Source organism: Neurospora hispaniola (assembly GCF_033458365.1).
Source record: "Neurospora hispaniola strain FGSC 10403 chromosome Unknown B0T23scaffold_2, whole genome shotgun sequence".
NCBI classification, from domain to species: Eukaryota; Fungi; Ascomycota; class Sordariomycetes; order Sordariales; family Sordariaceae; genus Neurospora; species Neurospora hispaniola.
Window position 1 is genome coordinate 1,579,064 of NW_026944407.1, and position 23,391 is coordinate 1,602,454.

Sequence of the window (23,391 nt, forward strand, 5' to 3'; positions counted from 1 at the left end):
CTAAGTGGTGGTTGTGTAATTAATTCCTAAATTAAATGCCTATTGGATATGGGTCGTTTTTGCTGTCCGTTTGGGTTTTATCGTGTCCGGTGGTTTTGTCGCCAACTCTGTAGAGCAGAGTTGGAGACCCGACAGGAACCTGGACCCCTCTCCAACAAGTACCTGGTTTTCTTTGAAGACCATCCATGATCTCAGACTTGCATGTCAATATAACAGAAACAACAACCAGCACCTGGCGCTCTGTGATTTCTCCTGATGTGCTTGGGAAATTTAATCTCCTAGGCGGTCAACTTCCGCTTGCTGCCTCTCTTGGTCTCATCACCCTCGTCATCCAGATCCATCGTGTCATCATCGATATCCTCTTCCGAGTCATCCATATCGCCGCTTCCTCGCTTTCCAAGAGGCCCCGAGCCTGAGCCAGAGCCCGTCTCCATACCCCCCAGGGCCGCAAATGAGGCCGAGGAACCCATCAACCCCGCCGCTGGTGAGGGCGATACTGCTGATGGCCCCTCTCTAAAGCTGAGATAACTGCCACCACCACTCGTCAGCAAGCTGTTCGTTCCGCTCTGATTGCTTTGGTGATGGTGATGGTGGTTTTGCTGCTGACGTGATTGATTCTGGTGCTGCTGGTGGTTTCCTCTTTGAGATGACCGGTACCCCTGGGACAAGCCACCACCGCGAGAGTAGCCGCTACCACGAAAGCTACCACCTGCACCTGCACCGGGACCATCACCACCACCACCGCCGCCGCGCGTGTTGTTGAACCAAGAGAAGGGCAAAGAGGACGAAGAAGAGGACGGTACCGCACCCTTCTGTTCATCTTCCAACAACTGCGACATCTTGTTGTTCCACTCTTGTTCCTCGGTCGCCCGCCTGTCCGCCTCATCCCGCAAGTTGGCCATCGTCGCTTCCAGCTCCTGCAGCGTCGCCTGGCACCGACCCGCCCAGCCCTGCAAGCTCGAGAGCAAGCCGCTCACGCCCCGCGCGGGAACGTCCCGCAAAGCGGCCACGCTATTAATTTGTACCATCTCGTTCGCTGGGTCTAGCTGCCCTTCAATGAGACCGGCGTAGATGGCGCTGATCACCAGCTCTTCCAGCTCTCGCGCGTTGGAGAGCTCCAGACGGCGGGTCAGGGAGGCATAGCTTTGGTTTGGCGGTTGTGCCTGTTTCTTTTCTCGCTGCATTGCGTCGTCGTAATCGAGAGGGCCGTTGCTACCGTCATTGGCTACCAGTGTGAGGAGGGAGAGCTGGCGCAGCTTCAGCTTCTGATCGTCGTTGAGGGCAGGAAGCGCCGAGGCGTTGGCAGTGTAGTCCGCGTAAGTTCCATGGCTGAAAATCTGTAGAAGCGTGAGGTAGGAGGAGAACTCGTGGGAGTATTCCAGGGACTGAATTTGAGGTGTCTGGAGAAGTTCGGTGAAGATGAAGGTGTTGGGGGCGGAGGTTGCGCGGGTCACGAGATCTGCCGCAGCGCGCGGGGAGGTGGCAGATTTAGAGAGCACGATGAACGGCTGGAATAAGCAAACTGTGTTAGGTGAGACTCTCCAATGCTGATGTGACCACTCTCAAGCGGGAGGGGTGATGAACCAACCTCGAGGGCGTTGAGAGCTTTGGCTTGCTCCATTGCGAGTTGAGGCAGGCCGAGTCAGCGGTAGGTCGTGGTCCGAGAGACTGGATATTCGAGCTTCGGTACGCGATGTTGTATAAATGTGAAGCGGATACAACGATGGTGGTAAATGGGGATAATTCTGGCTTGGACTTAGCTACGGGGTACAATCACGGCTTGGTGTAGCACGGCATCAGATATGGATGGCGTTGATTGACAGGTCAAGAATGATGTCCGACTGCAGCCTTTGGTGGAGTTAACCTGGGGTAGGTACACCCGCCATAAGGCTGAAAGCTCCAACGAGGGAGCAAGTGTGGCTTGCGTTCCAGCGGGGTACCTCCGTCGGCACCGAGCCAGTCGCCAGGAGCACCTGCCTCCGGCTTCAATGTCCAAGCTCGCCAAGTAGCGTAAGCCATGGAACTGAAATCTGTCTGCACGGTACGACTTTCTGGGCAATTAGTGTGGGTTTTATACTGCTCAATATGTAATCCCAATACAGCTTTGTTGTTTAATATGTACATAGTATGGTGTTTCTCGCAGCCGGAGGTATCCGTTAGCTTTCCTAGCTCTTGTACGTCTCTCTCTTTTCTTTTGGCTCTTGAGGCTGCTGTGCTGATGGAGCACTTTTGGCGCCAAATTGGCTGCGTCAAAGTCACGTTTTGAAACGACAAGGCGCCTGTTGGTGACCAGCATTTGTGAATCTAGGCGCAAGGGGTTCCCTGAAACATCGGGATGGCAACGCGTTTGAAGTGGAGAAATCTAGACAAAGAGATCAGGAGTAATCGCCGTGACGCCACGATATCTTTCATCTCATCTGAAGATGTGACCTGCCAGTTTTCAATCCACTTCTTCCTTTCCCGGAGTTCACATGGTAATTCATGGAAGGTCCAATCGTTGAGAGGCCTTTGTTGTTTGCGTTGGTGAGTGGTGAGATCGGTAAAATTCGCGGATTTCTAACAAGGAGGTGCAGGTCGTAGGTAGCACTGGGACATGAATGCCGATCCGAGCAGCACCTCATGTGACGATTCGTCAATATCGATTGTTGGAAGTGTGGAGGAGAACCCCGAAAAATATAGCAGAATGCGGCATGGAAATTGAGTTTGTGACTCTGCTCAGCCCTTTCGACCATCAAGCGAAGCCATAAGCTCGCTGGATTTCTCACGCAGCCCCTCTTGCCCGTGTGTTACACCGACCACAACTGTTTCGGCCAAGCTGAGCAAGCAAGCCACAGCACGGGAAGCATAACTCGAGATCAGGAATATGTGTCTAAAGCCGTATAGGTTGTGGACTCGCGAAAACTGTTCATCAGGCCGTGCAGAGATGCAAAGGTTTTAGGTCTGTCTGTTGCTTTTGGCGGCCATCAAGAAGCAAGTGCGTGGTGGTCGAACACCTAACCGGGTTTCGCAAGTCCAGGTATCCGGTATGGGCGTGTGCCGTAGTAAGTAAGCTCAGCAAGGTAAGCAGCCATGATCACTATTCGGGCAAAGGTCAGACATGCAATTCAAGCTTTGACGAGTAGCGTATGTGCGACAACAGAACGGCTGACGCGCAGGCCGAGACTCAATGGCAATCCAACATATAGACTATCCTAACTATGTACATGCCCCTGGGTACATATGTCCTGGCTCCTGCGTAGGTGCAATAGCCTCTCACATGATGCCTTGCGATACCTTCTCGGACAAGATTATACACGAGATTGCTGGGTTGTTTGTCCATGTTGGTTCAATGTATGATAGACGCCTGTCTGGCGCAATACCGCGAGAAACCTGAAGAACCGCACATAGAGTGTGTGTGTTGTGTACCGGTTGTTGACGATGACTCGGGGTCCCAGGGGCACTGAATGGCAGTAGGTCCCGTCTCGGTCACTCGGATCTCGCCCCACCCCACTTTGTGAATTGCCCTGAAGGCTCCCGCTCAGATCCCGTTTCACGCCATGGGTAGGAGAAAGTGTCAGTGGTGCGAGACCCCTGTGTGCATTCTCAAGGTACCGTAGAAGTACGCTGTGAGTGGCTGACAAACCTTCAGTCGATGGAGGAAACTTCTCAACCCCTTCCCGCTCATGTTTCCAAAGTTCCTTTCTCGAGCCCCATCCCCCGTGCCCCCCTCCCCGGTTGCGTCCCTCCACTCTCCCGGGTTCCTCGTCAAAGTTGCCAGCTCCCTGCTGCAGGTTTGGCGCCATTTGGTCTCATGTAACGGTACCGAAAGCTCCGCTATGCCTTCGATATTAACACCCGTCCTTATTCGTACTCATTCCTCTACTACATATTAACTGGATCGACTTCGCCAACACCATCGCTGGAAGCTGGCGCCTACTTTACCCTTTTAACTCTTTTGCGCAAAAGCGGTGGTCCCGGGTCGTCTCCCATATGAGCCGCCCTCCGAACACAGCGTGCTTTTCTCCTATGTTTTAGCCTAGGGGCTTTTGTTTCGGAATCACTGCGCTTCGAAATCTCGCTTTCCGCAAGTCATTTGCGCTGCAGCGTATTTGATAAAACATTTGGCCTCGTTGTACGAGCTCTTGCGGAACCAGCAAGATGGCACCCGCAAATATACAAGTCCCATCTGGGCATATGGCTACCACAACCCTCAAGGTTGAGGGCATGACGTGAGTTGCACAATACTTGACTTTGTCTCGGCTTCCTCGGAGGTGTGGAGAAGACATGGTGACTGACTTCGCGCAGATGCGGCGCCTGCACTTCGGCCGTGGAAGCTGGCTTCAAGGGCGTCAACGGAGTTGGTAGCGTATCGGTCAGCCTGGTGATGGAACGCGCCGTGGTCATGCACGACCCCGACCAGATAACCGCGGACAAAATTAAAGAAATCATCGAAGACCGAGGGTTCGACGCCGAGGTGCTGGCCACCGACCTCCCGACGCCTATGATCGCCAGGCACCCCGAACAAGACCCGGAAGCTTCCGATGACTCCCCATTAATGATCACTACTGTCGCAATCGAGGGCATGACATGCGGCGCGTGCACAGCAGCGGTCGAAAACGCATTCAAGGACGTATCCGGCGTACGACATTTTAGCATTTCCCTACTCTCCGAGAGAGCTGTTATCGAGCATGACCCGACACTGTTGAGTGCCGATGGCATCTGCGAAGCCATTGAAGACCGCGGATTTGGGGCGACTGTTGTTGAGAGTGTCCATAAGCAGCCCGAGAGAGAATCTGTTCCCGGCGCGGCGACATCCTCCCAACCGTCAAATGCGACCACGACAGTAGCTATCGAGGGTATGACTTGCGGCGCCTGCACTTCAGCTGTGGAACAAGGATTCAAGGATGTGAACGGGGTTCTGAAATTCAACATCAGCCTTCTCGCTGAGCGAGCGGTTATTTTGCACGATCCAACGTTATTGCCGGCTGACAAGATCGTCGAGATCATCGAAGATCGTGGGTTTGATGCCAAGATTCTAACCAGTACATTTGACCAGCCCAGTCAGTCTGGTAGTACTTCGACAGCACAATTCAAGATCTATGGAAATCTTGACGCTACCGCGGCCAACAAGCTAGAAGATGCGGTTCTTGCGCTGCCCGGAGTCGCCAGTGCCAAACTAGCCATTGCGACATCCAGGCTGACTGTCACCCATTTACCTAATGTTACAGGACTTCGAGCTATTGTCGAGACCGTCGAGGGCGCTGGTTTCAATGCCCTTGTGGCAGACAATGATGACAACAATGCCCAGCTGGAGTCGCTCGCCAAGACGCGAGAAATCAACGAATGGAAGCAGGCGTTCAGAATCTCGGCTGCTTTCGCTATCCCGGTCTTCTTTATCAGCATGATCTTTCCCATGTTCCTGAAGTTCCTTGACTTTGGCAAGGTCAGACTAATTCCAGGTCTATACCTTGGAGATGTGGTCTGCTTAGTTCTCACGATACCGGTTCAGTTTGGCATCGGAAAGCGCTTCTATGTTTCGGCATGGAAGTCAATAAAACATAAATCGCCGACTATGGATGTCCTTGTTGTTCTCGGCACCTCGTGTGCTTTCTTCTTCAGCATTGTCGCCATGACCGTCTCGATATTATTTCCTCCGCACACCCGGCCGAGCACCATCTTCGATACAAGTACCATGCTGATCACCTTCATCACCTTTGGCCGTTTCCTCGAGAACCGGGCCAAGGGTCAGACATCCAAGGCACTCTCACGCCTCATGTCCTTGGCTCCATCGATGGCTACCATTTATGCAGACCCCATCGCGGCGCAAAAGGCTGCCGAGGGTTGGGATCGCAACGCAGACTCTTCCGACTCTCAAGAGCCGCGTGAAGGCAATGCAGCGGACGAGAAGGTCATTCCTACAGAGCTTATCCAGGTCGGCGACATCGTTCTCGTTCGTCCCGGTGATAAGATTCCCGCAGATGGTGTTATTGTTATGGGTGAGACATATGTCGACGAAAGTATGGTTACTGGAGAAGCCATGCCCGTCCAGAAGAAAAAGGGAAGCCTATTGATCGGTGGCACTGTCAACGGCGCGGGGCGAGTTGACTTTCGTGTCACTCGTGCAGGCCGGGACACCCAGCTCAGCCAGATTGTCAAGCTGGTACAAGACGCCCAGACAACTCGTGCTCCCATTCAACGCCTGGCGGACACTTTGGCTGGCTACTTCGTCCCAATGATTCTATTCCTTGGTATGATGACATTCTTTACTTGGATGATCCTGAGCCATGTCCTATCCACTCCCCCGAAGATCTTCTTGGAGGACGCAAGTGGTGGCAAGATCATGGTGTGCATCAAACTTTGCATTTCCGTCATTGTATTCGCTTGTCCTTGTGCTCTCGGCCTCGCAACGCCTACTGCCGTCATGGTAGGCACAGGTGTTGGTGCGGAAAACGGCATTCTGGTCAAGGGTGGTGCTGCTCTCGAGACCATTACCAAGATCACTCAAGTGGTTCTCGACAAGACTGGCACCATTACGTATGGAAAGATGAGCGTCGCCAAAACCAACATTGTTTCCGTATGGCTGGATAATGACTGGCGCCGTCGTCTATGGTGGACTCTCGTGGGCCTTGCTGAAATGGGCAGTGAACACCCCGTCGGCAAAGCGGTCCTCAACGCAGCCAAAACAGAGCTTGGTCTCGAGGTGGAAGAAACAATCGATGGTACCATTGGCAACTTCACTGTAGCCGTGGGTCAGGGCATTACCGCAGAGGTTGAGCCAGCTACTTCCCTGGAGAGGACGCGTTACCGTGTACACGTGGGCAACATTCGTTTCCTCCGGGACAACGACATCGAGATCCCAGAATCCGCAATCAACGCCGCCGAAGAAATCAACGAAGCCGCCGCCAGCTCTCGCTACAAGTCCACCCCCTCCAACACTCCAGCCGGCACCACCAACATCTTCATTGGTATCGACGGTAAATACGCCGGCCACCTCTGTCTTTCTGACACCATCAAAGACGGTGCCGCCGCCGCCATCGCCGTTCTCCACCGCATGGGCGTAAAGACTGCCATCGTCACCGGCGACCAACGCAGCACCGCTGTCGCCGTCGCCTCCGCCGTCGGGATCGACCCGGAAGACGTCTACGCCAGCGCCTCGCCCGATCAGAAACAAGCCATCATTCAACAACTCCAGTCGCGCGGCGCCGTCGTCGCCATGGTCGGCGACGGCATCAACGACTCTCCAGCCCTCGCCACCGCAGACGTCGGCATCGCTATGAGTTCCGGGACAGACGTAGCCATGGAGGCTGCCGACGTGGTGCTCATGCGGCCCAACGACCTGATGGACATTCCTGCCGCGCTGCACCTCGCCCGCACCATCTTCCGACGCATCAAGATGAACCTGGCGTGGGCATGCATGTATAACCTGATTGGCCTGCCATTTGCCATGGGCATCTTTTTGCCGTTTGGGTACCACCTGCATCCCATGGGTGCGGGCGCCGCTATGGCGGCTAGCAGTGTTAGTGTTGTGGTCAGCAGCTTGTTCCTCAAGTTCTGGGCTAGGCCGAAGTGGATGGATAAGACGCTTTATGAGTTTGAGATGGACACGATTGGTGGTGGTCCTAATAAGGGGCGCATGAAGAAGCGCGGTGCCGGATGGGGATTGTTTGGTGGGGTTGTTGGCAAGGTCCGAGATCTCCTGGGTGTCGGTGCGGCGAGGAGGAATAAGGATGATGGGTATCTCCCGCTTGATAACCTTGATGCGGCTGAGCATGCTGTGTAGGGCGTTTAGGGGTTTCCATAACTGAGAGAGAGAAGGAGGGAGAAAGAGAAGAGGAAGAAAGGCCTACAAAGAAAAGAGTATGGAAATAAGGAACAGTCGGCTCCTACGTACATACGGAAACGAAACAGAACATGGGAAGTGATGGGGCAAGTAGCAGTAAGAGCATGATATCCGGAGTTTTTTTTTTTTTTTTTTTTTTTTTTTTTTTTTGTTTTGTTTTGTTTTGGTTTTTTTTTCTTGAATGGAGGATAGCTTTGCCAGCTTTTTTTGTTTTACGAACGAATTCTCTTTGGGTATACTATACTAGTAGGCAACCAGAGAACAGAGAGCAGTGAATGCGTTTTGGGTCATTCTCACTTTTTATCCAGTCTTGAACATCCAGTGAGTACTGAGTAGTTCATATGTGCTGATTCATCTCGCTCAAAGGTAATTATGTGTTCTCTGTATGCTGCGGCACTTCAGTAAAAACAGTTGAACGGGTTGAGATCACCAGTTTGGTGTTCCTCCTTGGTCGCTTCTGTAATCGCTACATTGGCGACGTCCACTTTCTCTAGATGTTCAGAACTGATTTCCAGTTGGTGTCTGCCGTCTGAAAACTTTGAGATAAGTGAGTACGAAGGAATTACGCCTTTTCGTATGTACAGAGATCTTGATGAGTTGATTTCGCCTAATTTTGACATATGGATGAAACTTCCATGGAGCAGGTACAATAACAGAGTTGGAAAAGCACACATATCGAGTACGAAACGTTGGTTCACCTGAAGCATATGAAGAGTTGATGAGGAGCGAGCAGGCCAGAAAACAATAGACGCCGAGCGGTTCTAACGAAAAAAAAGAGAGAAAAAAGAAAAAAAAGGGAATAAAGGTAAGTTAAGTGGCAGCTTGGTATTCATAGAACTCCTCCCCCATCCATCATCACACTCATATCTTGCCAGTATTTCCCCCCTCTCCGCAACCGTATCCGTACCCCCCTTAGCATAAAACGTACGCAAATATAGAGAAAGCAGCAGGCAAAGTCTCCTTGCGATGTATCAAACTGTACAAGATCCCGAATCAAGCGTGTTCCTGACTTTCCGAAAATGTGATCACAAGAGCAAAACGAGTGCTGGCTATCCCCTTTTAACCGCCTCGCGGATTATTGTGAGACGGTCGTCAACCACTGGTTACCATGTTTGGTGAGTTCGTTCGGTTGCTAAAGGGCGTGTATTGCGGAATTAACCGAGCGTGGATATTGGACCCGGGCAGAGTAAGGGCATTGTCATTAAGTGTAGCCAGCACTTTAAGGGCTCTTCTTCTTCAACTCAGTCGACAGCCAGTCGAGACCTTCGAACAGACCATCACCGGTGGTAGCGCAAGTGGCTTGGATGTACTACGTGAAGGAAAAATAAGTGTTAGGGCACAAAGGCATGCATCATGTGAGACAAGGGAAATTCAAAACATACCCAAGAGCGTTGCCTCAAGCTGGAAAGGCCGAGCTTATCCGTAATCTCGGCAGCGTTCATGGCATTCTAAAAGACGCAATGTTAGCTGACTGTTGCTGCTGCTGCTGTTGCTGCTGAACATGGCAGGTATCGGGTAGATAGAGGTAGCGCTTACAGGAAGATCCTGCTTGTTGGCGAAGACGAGCAGGAGGGCGTCGCGGAGCTCATCCTCGTTGAGCATGCGCTGGAGTTCTTCGCGGGCCTCGACAACACGGTCGCGATCGTTGCTGTCGACTACGAAAATAATACCCTGGGTGTTCTGGAAGTAATGTCTCCACAGAGGCCTGATCTTGTCCTGACCACCGACATCCCAGACGGTGAACTGAATGTTCTTGTACTCGACGGTTTCGACGTTGAAGCCTGGACAAACAGGTCAGTGAGCGTGCTCGCGCGAGGAGTGGGTCTGTGCCATCAATATGCACTAAAGGGGGAGCATGGCGAGTGGCGTACCGATGGTCGGGATGGTCGTGACGACCTCACCGAGCTTGAGCTTGTAGAGAATAGTGGTCTTTCCGGCAGCGTCGAGACCGACCATGAGAATTCTCATCTCCTTCTTGCCGAAGAGCCCATCGAAGAGCTTTCCGAATATCGAGAGCGTGTTGCCCATCTTGGCGGTTGTGTATTAGGCGACGCTAAAGTTGCAAGTGTAGAAAATTATCTATTTCGGCGGTAAAGCGTAAGCAAATGGATCGCTGGTGTGGCCGAGATGGACTGTTGAATGCTCGTCGGGATGGTGGTGTTGAGAGGAAGTGTGCGATTAATGACAATGGGGACGGCGGGTGGGCATTTAATGACGACGGCCCGCGTGAGGACAGATAAGTGGTGTCCGGCCATTCGCTATCCTCAGGCACACAGCAGCATGCCACGGACAAGGTAAACCCGCAGGGCTGCGACGGGTAACGAACTAGTTGGCGTCGTTTGGCCACTCGACGTCCTTCACCAGCCAGAAGGCACGCGTTCAAGTGCGAAGGTAGAGGCAGGCAGACACGGAATGGGAAAGCTGTGGCAGGCAGCGCTGATGGGAACCACGGAGGTGCCTTGCAACGGCGTGATTGATTCGCTGACTGCCAGGGGGGCCAGAGAAGGGGATCGTGACATGCGACAACAATGATGGGGTACTTACTATGGGAGGCTTGTCCTCAAGTAATGGGGACGGCGATGTTTGGGATGCGCGTCACCGGTGGCAGCAGAAATATGGTGTTGAATGTGGATGGTGGTAGGATTGATGGCGGTGTGTGGTGGAAGGAAGGCAAGCGGGCGAGAATGTGTCTCCGGCCGTCAGGTCTCTGCCACCGGATTTTGAAAGTTGTTCTTGGGCAGGGCGACCGTTCCGACACCAAGTAGCCTGCCCGCCCGCTCTCACCCACCTGGCATGGCCGCCTGGTTGCCCCCGGCGGATTTCCAAAGAACAGCCAGAGGGGACGACTGCTGGCTCGGTTGGGGTGGGTTCGAGGGGCCACTCCTCAGACTCCTTGGCTCTTGCATCCCCGCCATCAAAGCGTGCACGGTCCACCATATGCCCTCTACTCAAGAGCTACCACTACACTACCTTATCTGGCCAGCCCCTTTTCGCTGCATCAACAACAACTCGGCTGAGCAGCACGCAGGAGCAACGAGGTACCTTGCTGGTACCCCTCCATCCCTCCTGGAAGATTACCTAGGTACCTTGTAGATGTAGGGAAGAACATTGGACCGAATCCCTTGATGTTTTCACAATCGCTCGTCATTCGACACGGCACCCTTCTTCTCGGCCTACCCAGTCCCTTTGTGCTTCCAAGGTGCCATTTGGCATTGTTGACAGCCTCGAGCTTCACAAGCCAGTCATCCCCCTGGGAAGTCCTGGACCCCGGTACCCCGGCAACTCTGATAGGCCAGAGTCTCAGTTCATGCTGGGACACGCCAAGGCCAAACACCCGGACCTGGGTGCTCGCGGTAGCAGCTACAAGGAAAGGGGCCCCGGGCTGGGTGTACCTAGGTACTTCTTTGCATGCTGCTGGCGGGACCCGACCTTGCGCCGCGCTAGGTACCACTCTGCTGCCCTGCCAGAATTGTGAGAGGTAGGGGTAATTGTGAATCGCCAAGTTGTCCTCCCAAAACGTCTCGCGAAACCAGAACGGAAGCTTCCATTTCTTTGCTTGAATCCTCTTCAAACTCCACATTCGCTCATCGCCATCCCCGGGAAATCCGCAGATCGATCGCAATGCAATTCCTCACAGCAGCCAAGCTGCTGCTCTCGGCCAGTTTGTTCGGCGCCGCCGCCGCTCACAACATCGTCCTTCCCGCCCACGGCCGCGAATGCTTCCACGAGAACCTCCATCGCGATGACAAGATGACGGTGACCTTCCAGGTCGGCGACCGCGAGTTTGGCAGCGCCGGTAACCTCGACATCGATTTCTGGGTGCGTCGTCCCCTTCGTATCACCTTTCCCCACGTAGCCCGACCGCCAATCTACTGTTCATCATCATCGACCTTCGATTCTTAGACCAGACACCGAACAGGAACCAAGGAAGAAGCCTGCAACAGAGAAGCTAACAAGGGCCGATGCATAGATCACCAACCCCCTAAACCAATACGAGACCTTTGAAAAGTCTATATCCAACGGCGATTTCTCGTTCGAGGCCAAGCACGACGGCAAGTATGTGTATTGCTTCGGCAACGAGCACTGGGGCGCCAACACCAAGGAGGTTTCGTTCAACGTGCACGGCATCGTGTACATTTCCGAGGCGGACGCGCCCCAGGACCCACTCGAAGTTGAGGTGCGCAAGCTGTCGGAGATGTTGGAGATGGTTAAGGACGAGCAGAGCTACATTGTCGTGCGCGAGCGCACCCACCGTAACACGGCCGAGAGCACCAACGCCCGCGTCAAGTGGTGGAACCTGTTTATCGTTGGCGTCGTGGTGGGCGAGTCCCTGTTCCAAGTCTGGTGGTTGAAGAGGTTCTTTGAGGTATGTTTACAACTCCTTCAAAGACTCTGGCAGGAAGGGAGAGGAAGAAGAAGGCTAGGAGACACGGCTAGGACTGAAGAGCTAACCCCTGAACTCCTGATCTAGGTCAAGCGGGTTATCTGAACTGGACCCCGATACTGCCTCCCCATCGGATGGAATACTCCCCCCCTCATCAATAACAACAACAATTTCATAATACTTAAGCCGCTTTATTCGACAAGTTGCTTTGGGAACCATTCATATTTGGGCGCTTGGAATGGGTCAGCCGGATGGGGATACGAAAACAAATGATATGATAATGGAACTGCCTACTACATGACGACGAAAATCTAGCGTGTCTCACGCATGTGAACTATGTATTCAAGATGTCCCGATGAAAGATGTCTTCCATTCGTCGATTCTATGTCTAACATTACTTCATGATGCATTGCTATCTAGGTCATATTCACCAACGCCACTCCCAACCTGTTCAAAGCTTCTCCAAACTCAAGACACTTGAGGCCAAAGCAGAGTTATCACTAGACATATCGCTCAAACGCCGCTCAACGAAATAAACAAACTAAACACTCAAGCAGACGGATCCGACTCTGGGATCGTGATTTTGGCCTCCTCCGCCTCCTGCTCAACCGGCAACACAACGTCCTTAACCGGATGCAACAGCATAGGCGGCAGACACATCCTCCCCTCGCCGCCGCGCATCGTCGACACCGTCTGGTCATCCGCGCTATTATCCGGCTTCAGCTCGAACTGCTCGCCACCATCATTATTAATTTTGAGCCCCAACCACCGCTTGTACAGGTTAGCTGAGAACCCGGCATTATAAAACCATGTCAGGCCCCTCATGTTATGCTCGCGGTTACCAAACACGGACGTCCTCGACCCGCCCGAGGCTCCGTTGCGCCCGCCGTTGAGGATGTGCGCCATGTACTCGGTTGGCCACTCGCGGTCGACGAACAGTGGGTGAGGGGCAAAGACAGCCTTGTAGCCGTGATGGAGCGCAACCGTGGCCGGCCACATCTCCGGGAAGGCATGGTGCTTCTTGAAGGCCGTCTCGCGGTGCATGGTAAGCAGCAGGCGGCGGGACATGCGGCTCGCAGTGATGATCTGGGCGCGCCGTGGCGGCTTGCCGATGTTGCTTGTTTCGTTGTAGCCCGTGATGTCGTCGGCCAGCTCCCAGGTGGTGCCCTCCGGGTTGAAGATGGGGTTGAGCGTAATCAAGTCGGCTTCCTCGCCAACGCCCCAGGCGTACTTGTCGCGCTCGTAGCTGGTGGGCGGGACAGGATCCCGGTCATGCTCGAACCAGTCCTTCTCGTCCTTAGGCCGCTCCGGACCCCAGACGCTTTTCTCGCCCTTAGTCTTCACTTGATTGGGCGATTCTTGTTTGTCCTTGTTACCGCCCTTCTTGATGGCGTTGTCCCAGATGTTGTCGGCGCCGACGATGCCGTGCTCGGTTTGCACACGCGCCATCTGCTTGAAGTCGTCCCAGGTGCCGTGCACGTACGGCATGTAGAACCGCGCGTTACGCTCCCACAAGCCCTTGCGCGGCTGCTCTTTGGCCCAAGCCTCCAGCTTGGATAGCAGGTCGTAGTAATGGCCGGTGTAGCGAATGTCCATTTCCCATTGCCAAAAGTGTTCATACTCGGGGTGCTTATAGGCAAAGTACTGCATAGCCATCTGCAAGCCACGATAGGAACCATGGACAGGGAGTTCAGGGCCCTTGGTCCAAAGGTCGCGGACACCCTGATAGATGGCGAGCATTTGGGTTTCAGACCATAAAGTTACCATACCACGGAATTCTGCGGGGATGGTGTCATTGATACGTTTTTGGTAGGCCTCGTCGTCGGCCCAGACGGGATTCTTTCCGTCATTGCGTACCTGTACCAAGAGATGTACATCGTAGCGACCGCCAGAGGCGAGAGACAGTTCAGCCACAAGGGCGCGAAGATTGAGAATCTTCTCGGCGTTCCAGTCGATCTCGTCCCAGGCTCTGATAACAAGGGCGGACCGGGGAACATCGCCCTTTGGTTTGGGTACTTCAGGTGTGGCGGACCCGTTTTCTTTCTCTCCAGCCGTGATCTCGGAAGATTGGACGTCCGCTCTGGTCTTCAGTTTTGATTTTCCGTCTTGCTCCTGGATATAGAAGCCTTGAAGAGGGTTCTTATGTGCTTCAACTGGCTTGTAACGGCCTTCATTGGCTTTAAAGCACCGCCGTTGAGCTTCAGCCCAGTCGATGTTGCTGCTCCAATCCACCTGTTTGGTCGATTTCCAGACCTCATCAGCTCCAACTCGGTCGCCGTGCTCGCCAACACCCAGGCCTCCTGTCTTGACCGAATAGCCATAGCCATACGGGCCATATCTGCCGAATCGGTCGAAGCAGATGTCTTCGGGAAGAGAAAGAAGCTCGTAGGAGCCGACAACATTATCCGGAAATCCACTGGGGCGGCCATCGTAGTATTGGATGGGGGGAATTCGTATCGATTTCTGTTCGTCGAGGAAACACTCCTGGAATCCTTGACGGCTGTTTGGAACAACCGAACCCGGATGGTCCATGAATGACTTGCTTGGTGGTATGGTCTTGGTTGCCGCTGATGAGCCCTCTGCAGTATCTCTCTTGCCAGACTTGTCCCCTTCCTCCTGCGCGGAGGGCGCACTTGCATTGTAGGGAGCTTCATCTTCAAACCTGGGATATTGGGGCACATTTTCCTCAACAGGTACCAATGTCTTGAGTCCGCCATAGTATCGGGTAAGAAACTTGAAGTTTTCCCACGGCGGCGGAGGTGGTGGCTTTTTCTCGACCTTCCCTTCAGCTATCCTTCTGTTTTCCATCTGGCTTGCTCGCACGAGACCGAAAATGAAGACGACAATGGTCGTGATCAAGGCGATACACAATACTCGTATAACCTTGTTTGGTAGTCTATAGAGATGTCTTCGAGGGGAGCGGCGCTGGGAGGTGGGCGACAGCCTTTGCGCCATCAGCCCGGAGTTCGAGGAAGCTGAGGAGGAGGCATGTCGAGACCGTCGTGGGTCAGGTCTGGACCGTGAAAAGTCATCGGAGGAATCACCGGAGGAGTAATCGTCCGAAGAACTATCGACATTGGAGTAACGTTCCTTCGTAGGTGATGATGAGCTTGTAGGGTTCAGCTGCGTGTGCATGGGCAACTTGGGACGTTTCGCATCGCGCGACCGCAGCGGGTTGAGGTTACTTAGCCCCATGGTGGAAATGGGAACTGCCCGGGGTACTACATAGAATAACAGGGTCAGGCTCAGGGCTTCTGAGGCGGAAAGCAAACCATAGCTCGATGAGATGTTTCCTCACAGTTAACACCGTCTGTCGCAAACCGTAGAGGCGTACATATGCCTGGCTCGATCGCAAAACCTTGAAAAATAAAAGAAGCTCTGCAAATCGGCTAAGGAATGCGCCTAGGGTAGAAGCAGCTGACGCCGGGTCCTGTCGCGTTGGAGGTCGTGAACTGGATTATGATTATCGCTAACTGACAACCCCGAATAAAGATGGCCTGTAAATACACTCTTCTGGAAAATGTTGAACTGATCATAAAAAATCGCATTCCTCTTCTGAAAGGTGCATCCAAGCAGCGACGGAGAGTTCTAGGAGGCTGGTCCCCTGCATCCCGGTTAACCTTGGCGTTTTCGTGCGGAGACCCCGCATTGATTGGCTGTGGAGGCTGCAGTGTGTTGACGCGGGCGAAGACATCGATGCGTCCGTTGCCGTTGAGCAACGCGTTTTTAGAACGGAGGCATGATACGCGAATCGAATCGCACCTAACCACCAGCATCTGATCTCGAGAGGTTGGTCTTGAGTTCCACGACCTCGACGGCTCAGCCCATCAGAAGGAAGAGGACAAGGAGTCTCTGGCCATGACAGAATGTTGTCCCTATCCCGCAGTGTTGATAGGGTGTGTTTCTTCTAGGCGTTCTTTGTCATATCGACTGGGTGTTGACATGTACGCGATTATTTGGCAGTTCGTGCTGCTATTGGTGAGTGTGAAACTCCATTGTCTGAACCTGTGAAGAGAGAATGAAGGTTCGACGACTTCAGGGTCGTGAGGGTGTCACCTGAAGTGGGGTAGAAGCAGTGCCGGCCAATCGCAGTCACCTATGTAGCGAATCCATGTTGTCCACGAGCCGGGTCCACGGATGACGTCGACTCATGGAGAATGATAACCTAACGACGACGACTTGTTTCAGCCTTCGGACGACGACGACATTCGCATTCCTCACACTACGGATGCTGATTCGGATATTGAATCTGATGTCTGCTTCGTTATGTTGTGCTTGCACAGGCCGGCTTGATTCCTGCGAAGTCATAAATGAGGTTTGAGGAGAAGCCAAGGACGAAGGAACAGTCCTGCTGACCACTCCCACCTCAACTTCAGGTTAGAGAGAACGGCCTCAGTCTGAAATGCGAAGGTTCATCAATATGAATTTTTGTCTGAAACGCGGCCACGCTACCTCTACGCGGGATAGACGGTTAGGAATGTTCCACCGTAAGATGGCCATGAGACATTCTATGCCACTGGGTTGAGGCAACCGTTTGAGGTCCGGTCTGCCAGAGGGGAGCATCCACAAATCCAGAACGTTGAAACTAATTGCGCGAGCCGTGGTTTCTATACCAAACACCGACCAGCCCTCCCGTTGGCACCCCGCAGACGTCATTTCATCGAGATTACTAGCAAACGAGGGTTTTCCTCAGTCATACCGCTGGCCGTTAAGAGGTACATCACTTGTCCGCTCTTTTTAACCCGAACCACTCGGTCCGACGATATGTTTGAGTACTCTCTCTGAACCAATTTGGTTGTGGACCTGCCATCCTCAATCAAAGTGCTTGACGGTCTCTTTTGTCTGATACCATGTTCCCAAAAATCTGTCATACGAGGTAGCGGAAGTATGAACAGATTATACAAATAAAAAGTATTAAACACGGTTCAAACGACAACGTACCCAGCCCTAAACGGGCAGATGCATTATAAACCGCTGTTATGATGTAGGTGGGGACACTTTACCCGAACCAGCCAGTCTAGTATGTCAGTCCGAACGTCGAAAGGTCCTCTCTTCGATGTGACAAGCAACAGCAGATTTGAAGAAGAGCGGATGCCGCCAGCTTGTTATCTACGCCTATTAGTAGGACATTGCACACCAGAGGTACGATATAACTAGTCGTGCAATCTATATCATCCTTGGTCCGGGTGGGGTTACATGGTTGATGGTGACTTCGCCCTTCAAATTTTCCTTCACCAAAGTAGGATACGGTATACCTTGATATGTTGTCAGTGGGATCTTTCGTCGTCTTGTCTTTCTTCTTTGTTCAACACAACATTGTGCACGTTCGATTGTCTGTTATTATTGCTAGTAGGCATCCGGCACGTGCTCGACGATATCTCATCTCACAACGGCTGCTAGCCATCGCATCGAGTCTCACTTCAAGTCTGTCGGAGCTGTGATATAAGACTTCTATTTGGTTGGGCATCATCGTCAGCAGCACCACTACCACCCGCATAACAGGCTGCGCAAAGGACTTGCATTCCGACTGCACGTCTTTTCATGTAACGAAGAAATGCATCACACCCGTCTGTGCACCTGTAGGTACAGCTTTCGCTTGATCACTCGCATTCCCTTCGTCATACAAAAAGCCGCTGTCGCCCAGCCAAACTCGGCATTTCTCAACCATTGTTGCTGAGACTACTAACAAGTTGTGTTCGATAACGTCCAAGAGGACGATCAAAGCCCTTTGGTCTTTGGACCTCTCAAACACATCATCCACCTTTACTAAACTCCCACCAAGAACAGCGACGACGACCTCAGTCGCCAACCGCCACTCCTAAAATGTCTCTCACAGTAACCTCCGAAACCCCAAAGATGCCTTCTGCCTTCTCCCAACCAACCTCCTCATCCTCCGACGAGCCCGTGACAGCGACCTCCTCTCAAGTTAACATGGTAATCCGGCAAGACCCCTTCTACATAACCCTAGACGCCTCCGCCCTCCTCGCCGTTTCCATCCTAACCGTCCTGGGGATGCACTTTGTGCACCGCGCTTTGCTCGAAGCCACCATCATCTCCGTGCCCATCATGCTGCTCATCCACAACGACTATCTCAACTTTCTCAAGCTCGGCCCCGGCGGGACACCCCCGACGCCGTCGGGCTACGCCCGGTTGACTTTTTATCGCCTGTTCACCATCCGCGACCCGTTGCAGGCGCCGGAGAGGGATCCGAGTCAGCTTCCCTCTGCGGGGATCCTGGCCATCAATAATAACAATAATAATAATACCAATGATCCCACCGGGCACAACGACAACGACAAGGCAGCAGCCTCTGGTGGTCTCCCCTACCGCCCCGGCCCCCGCCCCTCCGTCGCCGGCCTTGCCCCCCAAAGACAACTCAACCAGGCCGGCCCCCTCCCCATCTACAACGCGCTGCGCAGCTCCCTCGAGTCTCTTGCGCAACGATACCCTAACCAATTCGTCACCGCCACGTCTTGCCTAGAAAAACACGGCTTCGCTTTGTTCTCGCGCCACCCCGTAAACGTCTGCGGAAACGGGGAGATCTGCCATATCCATACGCATTCTGACAGGAGCATGCACACGAATCTGCATCCGGATGATATCAAGGAGGTGTTGGAGAAGGGGTGGGGGAAAGACATCCTATGGCTTGGTCGACGAGGGGTCGTCGTGGTGGTGGTACTTCTGGTGGAAAAAGGGGAGGGAAGGGGGAATCTTGGTGGTGGTGGTGGCCGGTGAGGAGTCCGGTGCCGGAGACTTTTACTATGGTTTATGCACCTAGAGGTGAGTAATTCCCATGATCTTGTTTGTGTGGCCCAACAGAGATGAGATTGAGGTGGATGGGCTGACAAGACTGTGTGGCGTCAACAGATGAAAACGACCTACGAATTGTTTGCAAGATCATCGAGGCAGCGATTTGGTATACCGCTTGCGAGAAGGTTGAGATCGTGCCAGAGCCTGTCAAGGCTTCAAATTGAGGGAGGAGCTTAAGGATGGTGATGGTAAGTCGAGAGTTGGACCAAAGGGAAAAGACATGTTAACTGGGGAGGGTGCGAGATTATTGTATCCGCGATACAGACGGGACCAATCGGTTAACGAGATACTTGGATTGTACCGAAGGGCGAGGTTCGTAACGAAGCTGTTACACAATGGTTAAGCGCATGGTGTTTAGGTGTTGAGTTCATGTCGGTATTGCCTGTCGGTAGACAGCTATTATGATTCTGGTGTCTGTATGTTCTCAGCGGTTAGCTTCTTGAGATTGATATTTCAAAACGGTTGTTACATCACCCTTCAAAAACGCCTAACATGTAAAAGTGACATTCCTCAGCTCCTTACTTAAGTTTTGTACCCAGAAGAAAAAGGGTAGTTAAATTCCAACTCATTCCGACGAATGTTGTCTTCGGCGAACCACAAGGGTACATGCCGGGGATAATCAGAGCATCAACATGATCAATCGTCGACGGAAGAGTCAATCACACCAGTGGTAACGAGCCAAATCTTCGTCGCAAAAGAAAAAAAAAAAAAAGCCCGTTAAAGTTATAAACAAGACTACAGTATTTAAGCTTGCTTACATCCACATGCAATCCTTTCGACCACCCTTCTTTCCTCCTTTCTTTCGATCTTTCCACCTCTCTCTGTTTTTCTCTCTCGCCTGCGTCTAAGGTATGATAACCATTATCCAAAGTTGGTCGAGAGCAAAATTCAGGGTATTCGTCCAACCGTTGAGGCCTGACCACCCGATCGAGGACCCTTGATTCGGTTGTTCTTCTTTTCCAACCCTCGCTTGTCGTTTCCTATCTTCCCTTCCATCCTGGGCTATATGCAATATTCATGTATGCTTCTTTCTTTCCCAAAAACCTGTACAATGAACGCACACATGGACGGTCGCAAAGCACGTAGAAAATAAAACCAACCGCGCCTACCAACTCAGCCAAGGGCTCCATTAATATCGCACCCCATTTAGCGAAGTATCAGAAGAGCTTTTTGGCGGATTTGTTAACGTCTTTTGTTGATAATTTCGTATGTTGCACCACCACCTGTGATCATAGAAAAACATCGACCGACCGGACCGACTCCGACAATGGCACCATGTGAGGTTATAACTCATGAAGAACGCCTTTTCTTCAGCGGATAAAACACGACTCCATTATCGAATTCGTATCATAAAATCGCGCAGTCGTTGAGTTCTTTAGTAGACACGCTTGAAAGGAGGAACAGGGGGGCACTCCTTCTCGTCAAGAGTCGTGTCAATGACACGGCGGTAACCGAGCTCGATCTTGCCGTGGGGCTGCTTCTGCCAAGAGAGGGTATGCTTCATCCAGTTCTTGTCGTCACGCTCGGGGTAATCCTCACGGGCGTGGGCACCACGAGATTCCTTGCGGTTGGCGGCGGAGACGGCGGTCTGGGTGCTGTATTCACGATTTCATCAGTATCTATTCACCATTTATTCAAAATCATCGCAAGGGCCACTTACGCGCAAGTGAGCAAGTTGCGGAGCTCGAGGGTCTCGACGAGGTCAGAGTTCCAGATCATGGAGCGGTCCTTGATGCCGACCTGGTCGAACATCTGGTCGACCTGGGTGATCTTCTCAACACCCTCGTCAAGGGACTCCTGGGTACGGAAGACGGAGACGTCGCGCTGCATGGTCTTCTGCATGGCGAGGCGGATCTCGGCAGTGCTCTTGGGGCCGTCGGAAGTGCGGATCTTGTCGAGGACCTCGATGGACTCGGAACCGGCGTCGGCCTCAATGGGCTTCAGCTTGGAGCCAGGAGTGAACTTGTCACGGATGGTGTGGGAGACGGCACGGCCGAAGACGACCAAGTCGAGAAGAGAGTTGGCGCCAAGGCGGTTAGCACCGTGGACAGAGACGGAAGCAGCCTCACCGCAAGCGAAGAGACCAGGGACAACCTTGTCGTTGCCCTGCTCATCGACGGTAAGAACCTCACCAGTGTAGCGAGTGGGGATACCACCCATGTTGTAGTGAACGGTGGGAAGGACGGGGATGGGCTGCTTGCGGACATCGACACCAGCGAAGATACCGGCGGTCTCAGAGATACCGGGAAGACGCTCGGCGAGAATCTCGGCAGGAAGATGGCTGAGCTGGAGGTAGATGTGGTCCTTCTCGGGGCCGACACCACGGCCCTCGCGGATCTCCATGGTCATGGAGCGGGAAACGACATCACGGGAGGCGAGATCCTTGGCGGTAGGGGCATAGCGCTCCATGAAACGCTCACCCTCGGAGTTGAGGAGGTAACCACCCTCACCACGAGCACCCTCGGTGATCAAGCAGCCGGCGCCGTAGATACCGGTAGGGTGGAACTGGACGAACTCGAGATCCTGGTTAGGAAGACCGGCACGGGCAACCATGGCGGAACCGTCACCGGTGCAGGTGTGGGCGGAAGTGCAGGAGAAGTAGGCGCGTCCGTATCCACCGGTGGCGAGGACGGTGTTGTTGGCGAGGAAACGGTGGAGGGTGCCGTCCTCCTGGTTGTAGGCGAGGACACCACGGCACTCGCCATCCTGCATGATCAGGTCGACGGCGAAGTACTCGATGAAGTAGTTGGTGTTGTGGCGGAGAGACTGGCCGTAGAGGGTGTGCAGAAGAGCGTGGCCGGTACGATCGGCAGCAGCGCAGCAGCGGTAGGCCTGGCCACCCTTGCCGAACTCCTTGGACTGACCACCGAAAGCACGCTGGTAGCTGTAGAGAGTGTAGACTGTAAGCAATCATCCTCGGGCGCTCCGGACAGCACGGTTTCCCGGGCTAGAGACTTACATCTTGCCGTCCTCGGTACGGGAGAAGGGGCAGCCGTAGTTCTCGAGCTCGACAATGGAGGCGGGAGCCTCGCGGGTCATGTAGTGAATAGCATCCTGGTCACCGAGCCAGTCGGAGCCCTTGACGGTGTCGTACATGTGCCACCTCCAGTCATCCTCGTGCATGTTGCCGAGCGCAGCGTTGATACCACCCTGGGCAGCGACGGTGTGAGATCTGGTGGGGAAGAGCTTGGAAATGCAGGCGGTGTTGAAGCCGGCCTCGGCGAGACCGAAAGCGGCACGGAGACCGGCACCGCCGGCACCGACAACGATGGCATCGTACTCGTGGTCCTGAGAAAGGGGAGATCGTGTCAACACCTCTTGGGCGGGATTTTCCATGTGATCGGATAGCATGGGATATCACGTACGATGACATGGTACTTGCTGCTGAGATGGGGAGAAGCCTCCTTAGCACGGAGAGGACCGGGAGCGATGACGCGGGCTGTGATGTCGCCGGTTAGCCTTGGGTGAACATGAACAGTAGTACCCTTTGCGGCATCCGTGAGGCGCAGTGCGCGCGACGGCGGAAGGCGGAACGGGGAGATCGGAGGGTGGGAGGACGGGATGCTTCGGACTCACCGGCCGGCCTTGTCGAGGAAAAGGCTCTGTTCTGGACTCTGCTGGCGGCACGCGCGAGCTGGTGAAGACGAGACTCTGGTCAGTGACAATGTTCTTTTCTCTCGGTGTGTGTAGACTGCTGCGCTTCCTGTCTCCATGTGCACAATACTGCGATTGGAGATCCCCAAGAGCTTCATTCTCTCTCCTCCTCCTCCTCCTCCTCCTCCTCACGACCTGATTTCTCCCCGCTTTTGTTCCTCGGCTCTGCAAGGGTGCCAATGCGCGCACGAAAAACAGCACCGAGGTCCAGATGAATAGACAGGAAAAGCACTCACCGTGGGCGCCGCAGCCAACTTTCTCCAAGCCAAAGAGGACATTGTTCAACAACACTTCACTACTACTGACAGTCGGTAGGTGAGTAGGTGAGGTGTCGAAGGGGGGGAGGACGGGCGGGACGGGATGGTGGGTTTTTGGGGATAGGTAGGTAGTGGTAGGATGGACGGGTACGACGGGAATGGAGTGGGTGGTGGTGGTGCTGGACGGCGTGGCCCGGGTTGGATTATTACAATTGCGAATTTCCCTACGGGCTCGGGAGTCGGGGTCACGTAGCAAATATTTGACAATTGGTTTCTACACTACACCCACACCTCACTCACTCAGAAGCCGACCCAGTGGCACTTTGGCCTGTTGGACTCGAGAGCACCTCCAGTTCCCTTGCTTGCCGAACGGGCACCGCAACCACATCCATCCTCACTGAAAGATACCTTCCGCACGACCCAAAAGTGGGCTTGCCACTGTCAGACAAAAGGACGTCCATGCAGGG

The 23,391-nt window shown here is 53.5% G+C and overlaps 8 protein-coding genes across 8 annotated transcripts; 4 read left to right on the plus strand and 4 right to left on the minus strand.

Moving 5' to 3' along the window:
* Positions 1 to 278: 278 nt before the first annotated feature.
* On the minus strand, positions 279 to 1,621 carry B0T23DRAFT_311825 (uncharacterized protein; the record flags this gene model as incomplete). The annotated part of the gene is made up of 2 exons (XM_062834656.1): positions 279 to 1,508; positions 1,589 to 1,621. The coding sequence occupies 2 exons, from the start codon at positions 1,619 to 1,621 to the stop codon at positions 279 to 281; spliced, it is 1,263 nt and encodes a 420-aa protein (XP_062695302.1).
* Positions 1,622 to 3,802: 2,181 nt separating this feature from the next.
* Positions 3,803 to 7,902, plus strand: B0T23DRAFT_332491 (heavy metal translocatin). The gene is made up of 2 exons (XM_062835742.1): positions 3,803 to 4,208; positions 4,285 to 7,902. The coding sequence occupies exons 1-2, from the start codon at positions 4,138 to 4,140 to the stop codon at positions 7,757 to 7,759; spliced, it is 3,546 nt and encodes a 1,181-aa protein (XP_062695303.1). The 5' UTR covers positions 3,803 to 4,137; the 3' UTR covers positions 7,760 to 7,902.
* A 1,136-nt stretch (positions 7,903 to 9,038) lies between these two features.
* On the minus strand, positions 9,039 to 9,847 carry B0T23DRAFT_311931 (ADP-ribosylation factor 1; the record flags this gene model as incomplete). Its single annotated transcript, XM_062834660.1, has 4 exons — positions 9,039 to 9,128; positions 9,202 to 9,267; positions 9,356 to 9,600; positions 9,691 to 9,847. The coding sequence occupies 4 exons, from the start codon at positions 9,845 to 9,847 to the stop codon at positions 9,039 to 9,041; spliced, it is 558 nt and encodes a 185-aa protein (XP_062695304.1).
* A 1,171-nt stretch (positions 9,848 to 11,018) lies between these two features.
* Positions 11,019 to 11,294, plus strand: B0T23DRAFT_311393 (uncharacterized protein; the record flags this gene model as incomplete). The annotated part of the gene is made up of 1 exon (XM_062834637.1): positions 11,019 to 11,294. A coding segment is annotated over one exon (276 nt), but the record flags the coding sequence as incomplete, so codon positions are not given.
* B0T23DRAFT_73213 (emp24/gp25L/p24 family/GOLD-domain-containing protein) lies at positions 11,099 to 12,585 on the plus strand. Its single transcript, XM_062841714.1, has 3 exons — positions 11,099 to 11,638; positions 11,790 to 12,185; positions 12,291 to 12,585. The coding sequence occupies exons 1-3, from the start codon at positions 11,441 to 11,443 to the stop codon at positions 12,306 to 12,308; spliced, it is 612 nt and encodes a 203-aa protein (XP_062695306.1). The 5' UTR covers positions 11,099 to 11,440; the 3' UTR covers positions 12,309 to 12,585.
* A 1-nt stretch (position 12,586) lies between these two features.
* Positions 12,587 to 15,477, minus strand: B0T23DRAFT_73198 (uncharacterized protein). Its single transcript, XM_062841713.1, has one exon. The coding sequence runs from the start codon at positions 15,396 to 15,398 to the stop codon at positions 12,753 to 12,755; it is 2,646 nt and encodes an 881-aa protein (XP_062695307.1). The 5' UTR covers positions 15,399 to 15,477; the 3' UTR covers positions 12,587 to 12,752.
* A 2,549-nt stretch (positions 15,478 to 18,026) lies between these two features.
* B0T23DRAFT_402236 (uncharacterized protein) lies at positions 18,027 to 19,177 on the plus strand (the record flags this gene model as incomplete). Its single annotated transcript, XM_062838652.1, has 3 exons — positions 18,027 to 18,826; positions 18,862 to 18,983; positions 19,071 to 19,177. The coding sequence occupies 3 exons, from the start codon at positions 18,027 to 18,029 to the stop codon at positions 19,175 to 19,177; spliced, it is 1,029 nt and encodes a 342-aa protein (XP_062695308.1).
* A 1,211-nt stretch (positions 19,178 to 20,388) lies between these two features.
* B0T23DRAFT_311574 (succinate dehydrogenase flavoprotein subunit mitochondrial precursor) lies at positions 20,389 to 22,945 on the minus strand (the record flags this gene model as incomplete). Its single annotated transcript, XM_062834644.1, has 6 exons — positions 20,389 to 20,608; positions 20,674 to 21,897; positions 21,973 to 22,301; positions 22,379 to 22,452; positions 22,590 to 22,647; positions 22,904 to 22,945. The coding sequence occupies 6 exons, from the start codon at positions 22,943 to 22,945 to the stop codon at positions 20,389 to 20,391; spliced, it is 1,947 nt and encodes a 648-aa protein (XP_062695309.1).
* Between the last annotated feature and the right edge of the window lie 446 nt (positions 22,946 to 23,391).

Excerpts from the sequence above, each read along its gene's own strand:
- B0T23DRAFT_332491 (XM_062835742.1), top strand. The coding sequence starts at position 4,138 with ATGGCACCCGCAAATATACAAGTCCCATCTGGGCATATGGCTACCACA. Across the intron at positions 4,209-4,284 it reads CTCAAGGTTGAGGGCATGAC|ATGCGGCGCCTGCACTTCGG; the intron begins GTGAGTTGCACA and ends GACTTCGCGCAG.
- B0T23DRAFT_73213 (XM_062841714.1), top strand. The coding sequence starts at position 11,441 with ATGCAATTCCTCACAGCAGCCAAGCTGCTGCTCTCGGCCAGTTTGTTC. Across the intron at positions 11,639-11,789 it reads ACCTCGACATCGATTTCTGG|ATCACCAACCCCCTAAACCA; the intron begins GTGCGTCGTCCC and ends GCCGATGCATAG.
- B0T23DRAFT_73198 (XM_062841713.1), bottom strand. The coding sequence starts at position 15,398 with ATGGGGCTAAGTAACCTCAACCCGCTGCGGTCGCGCGATGCGAAACGT.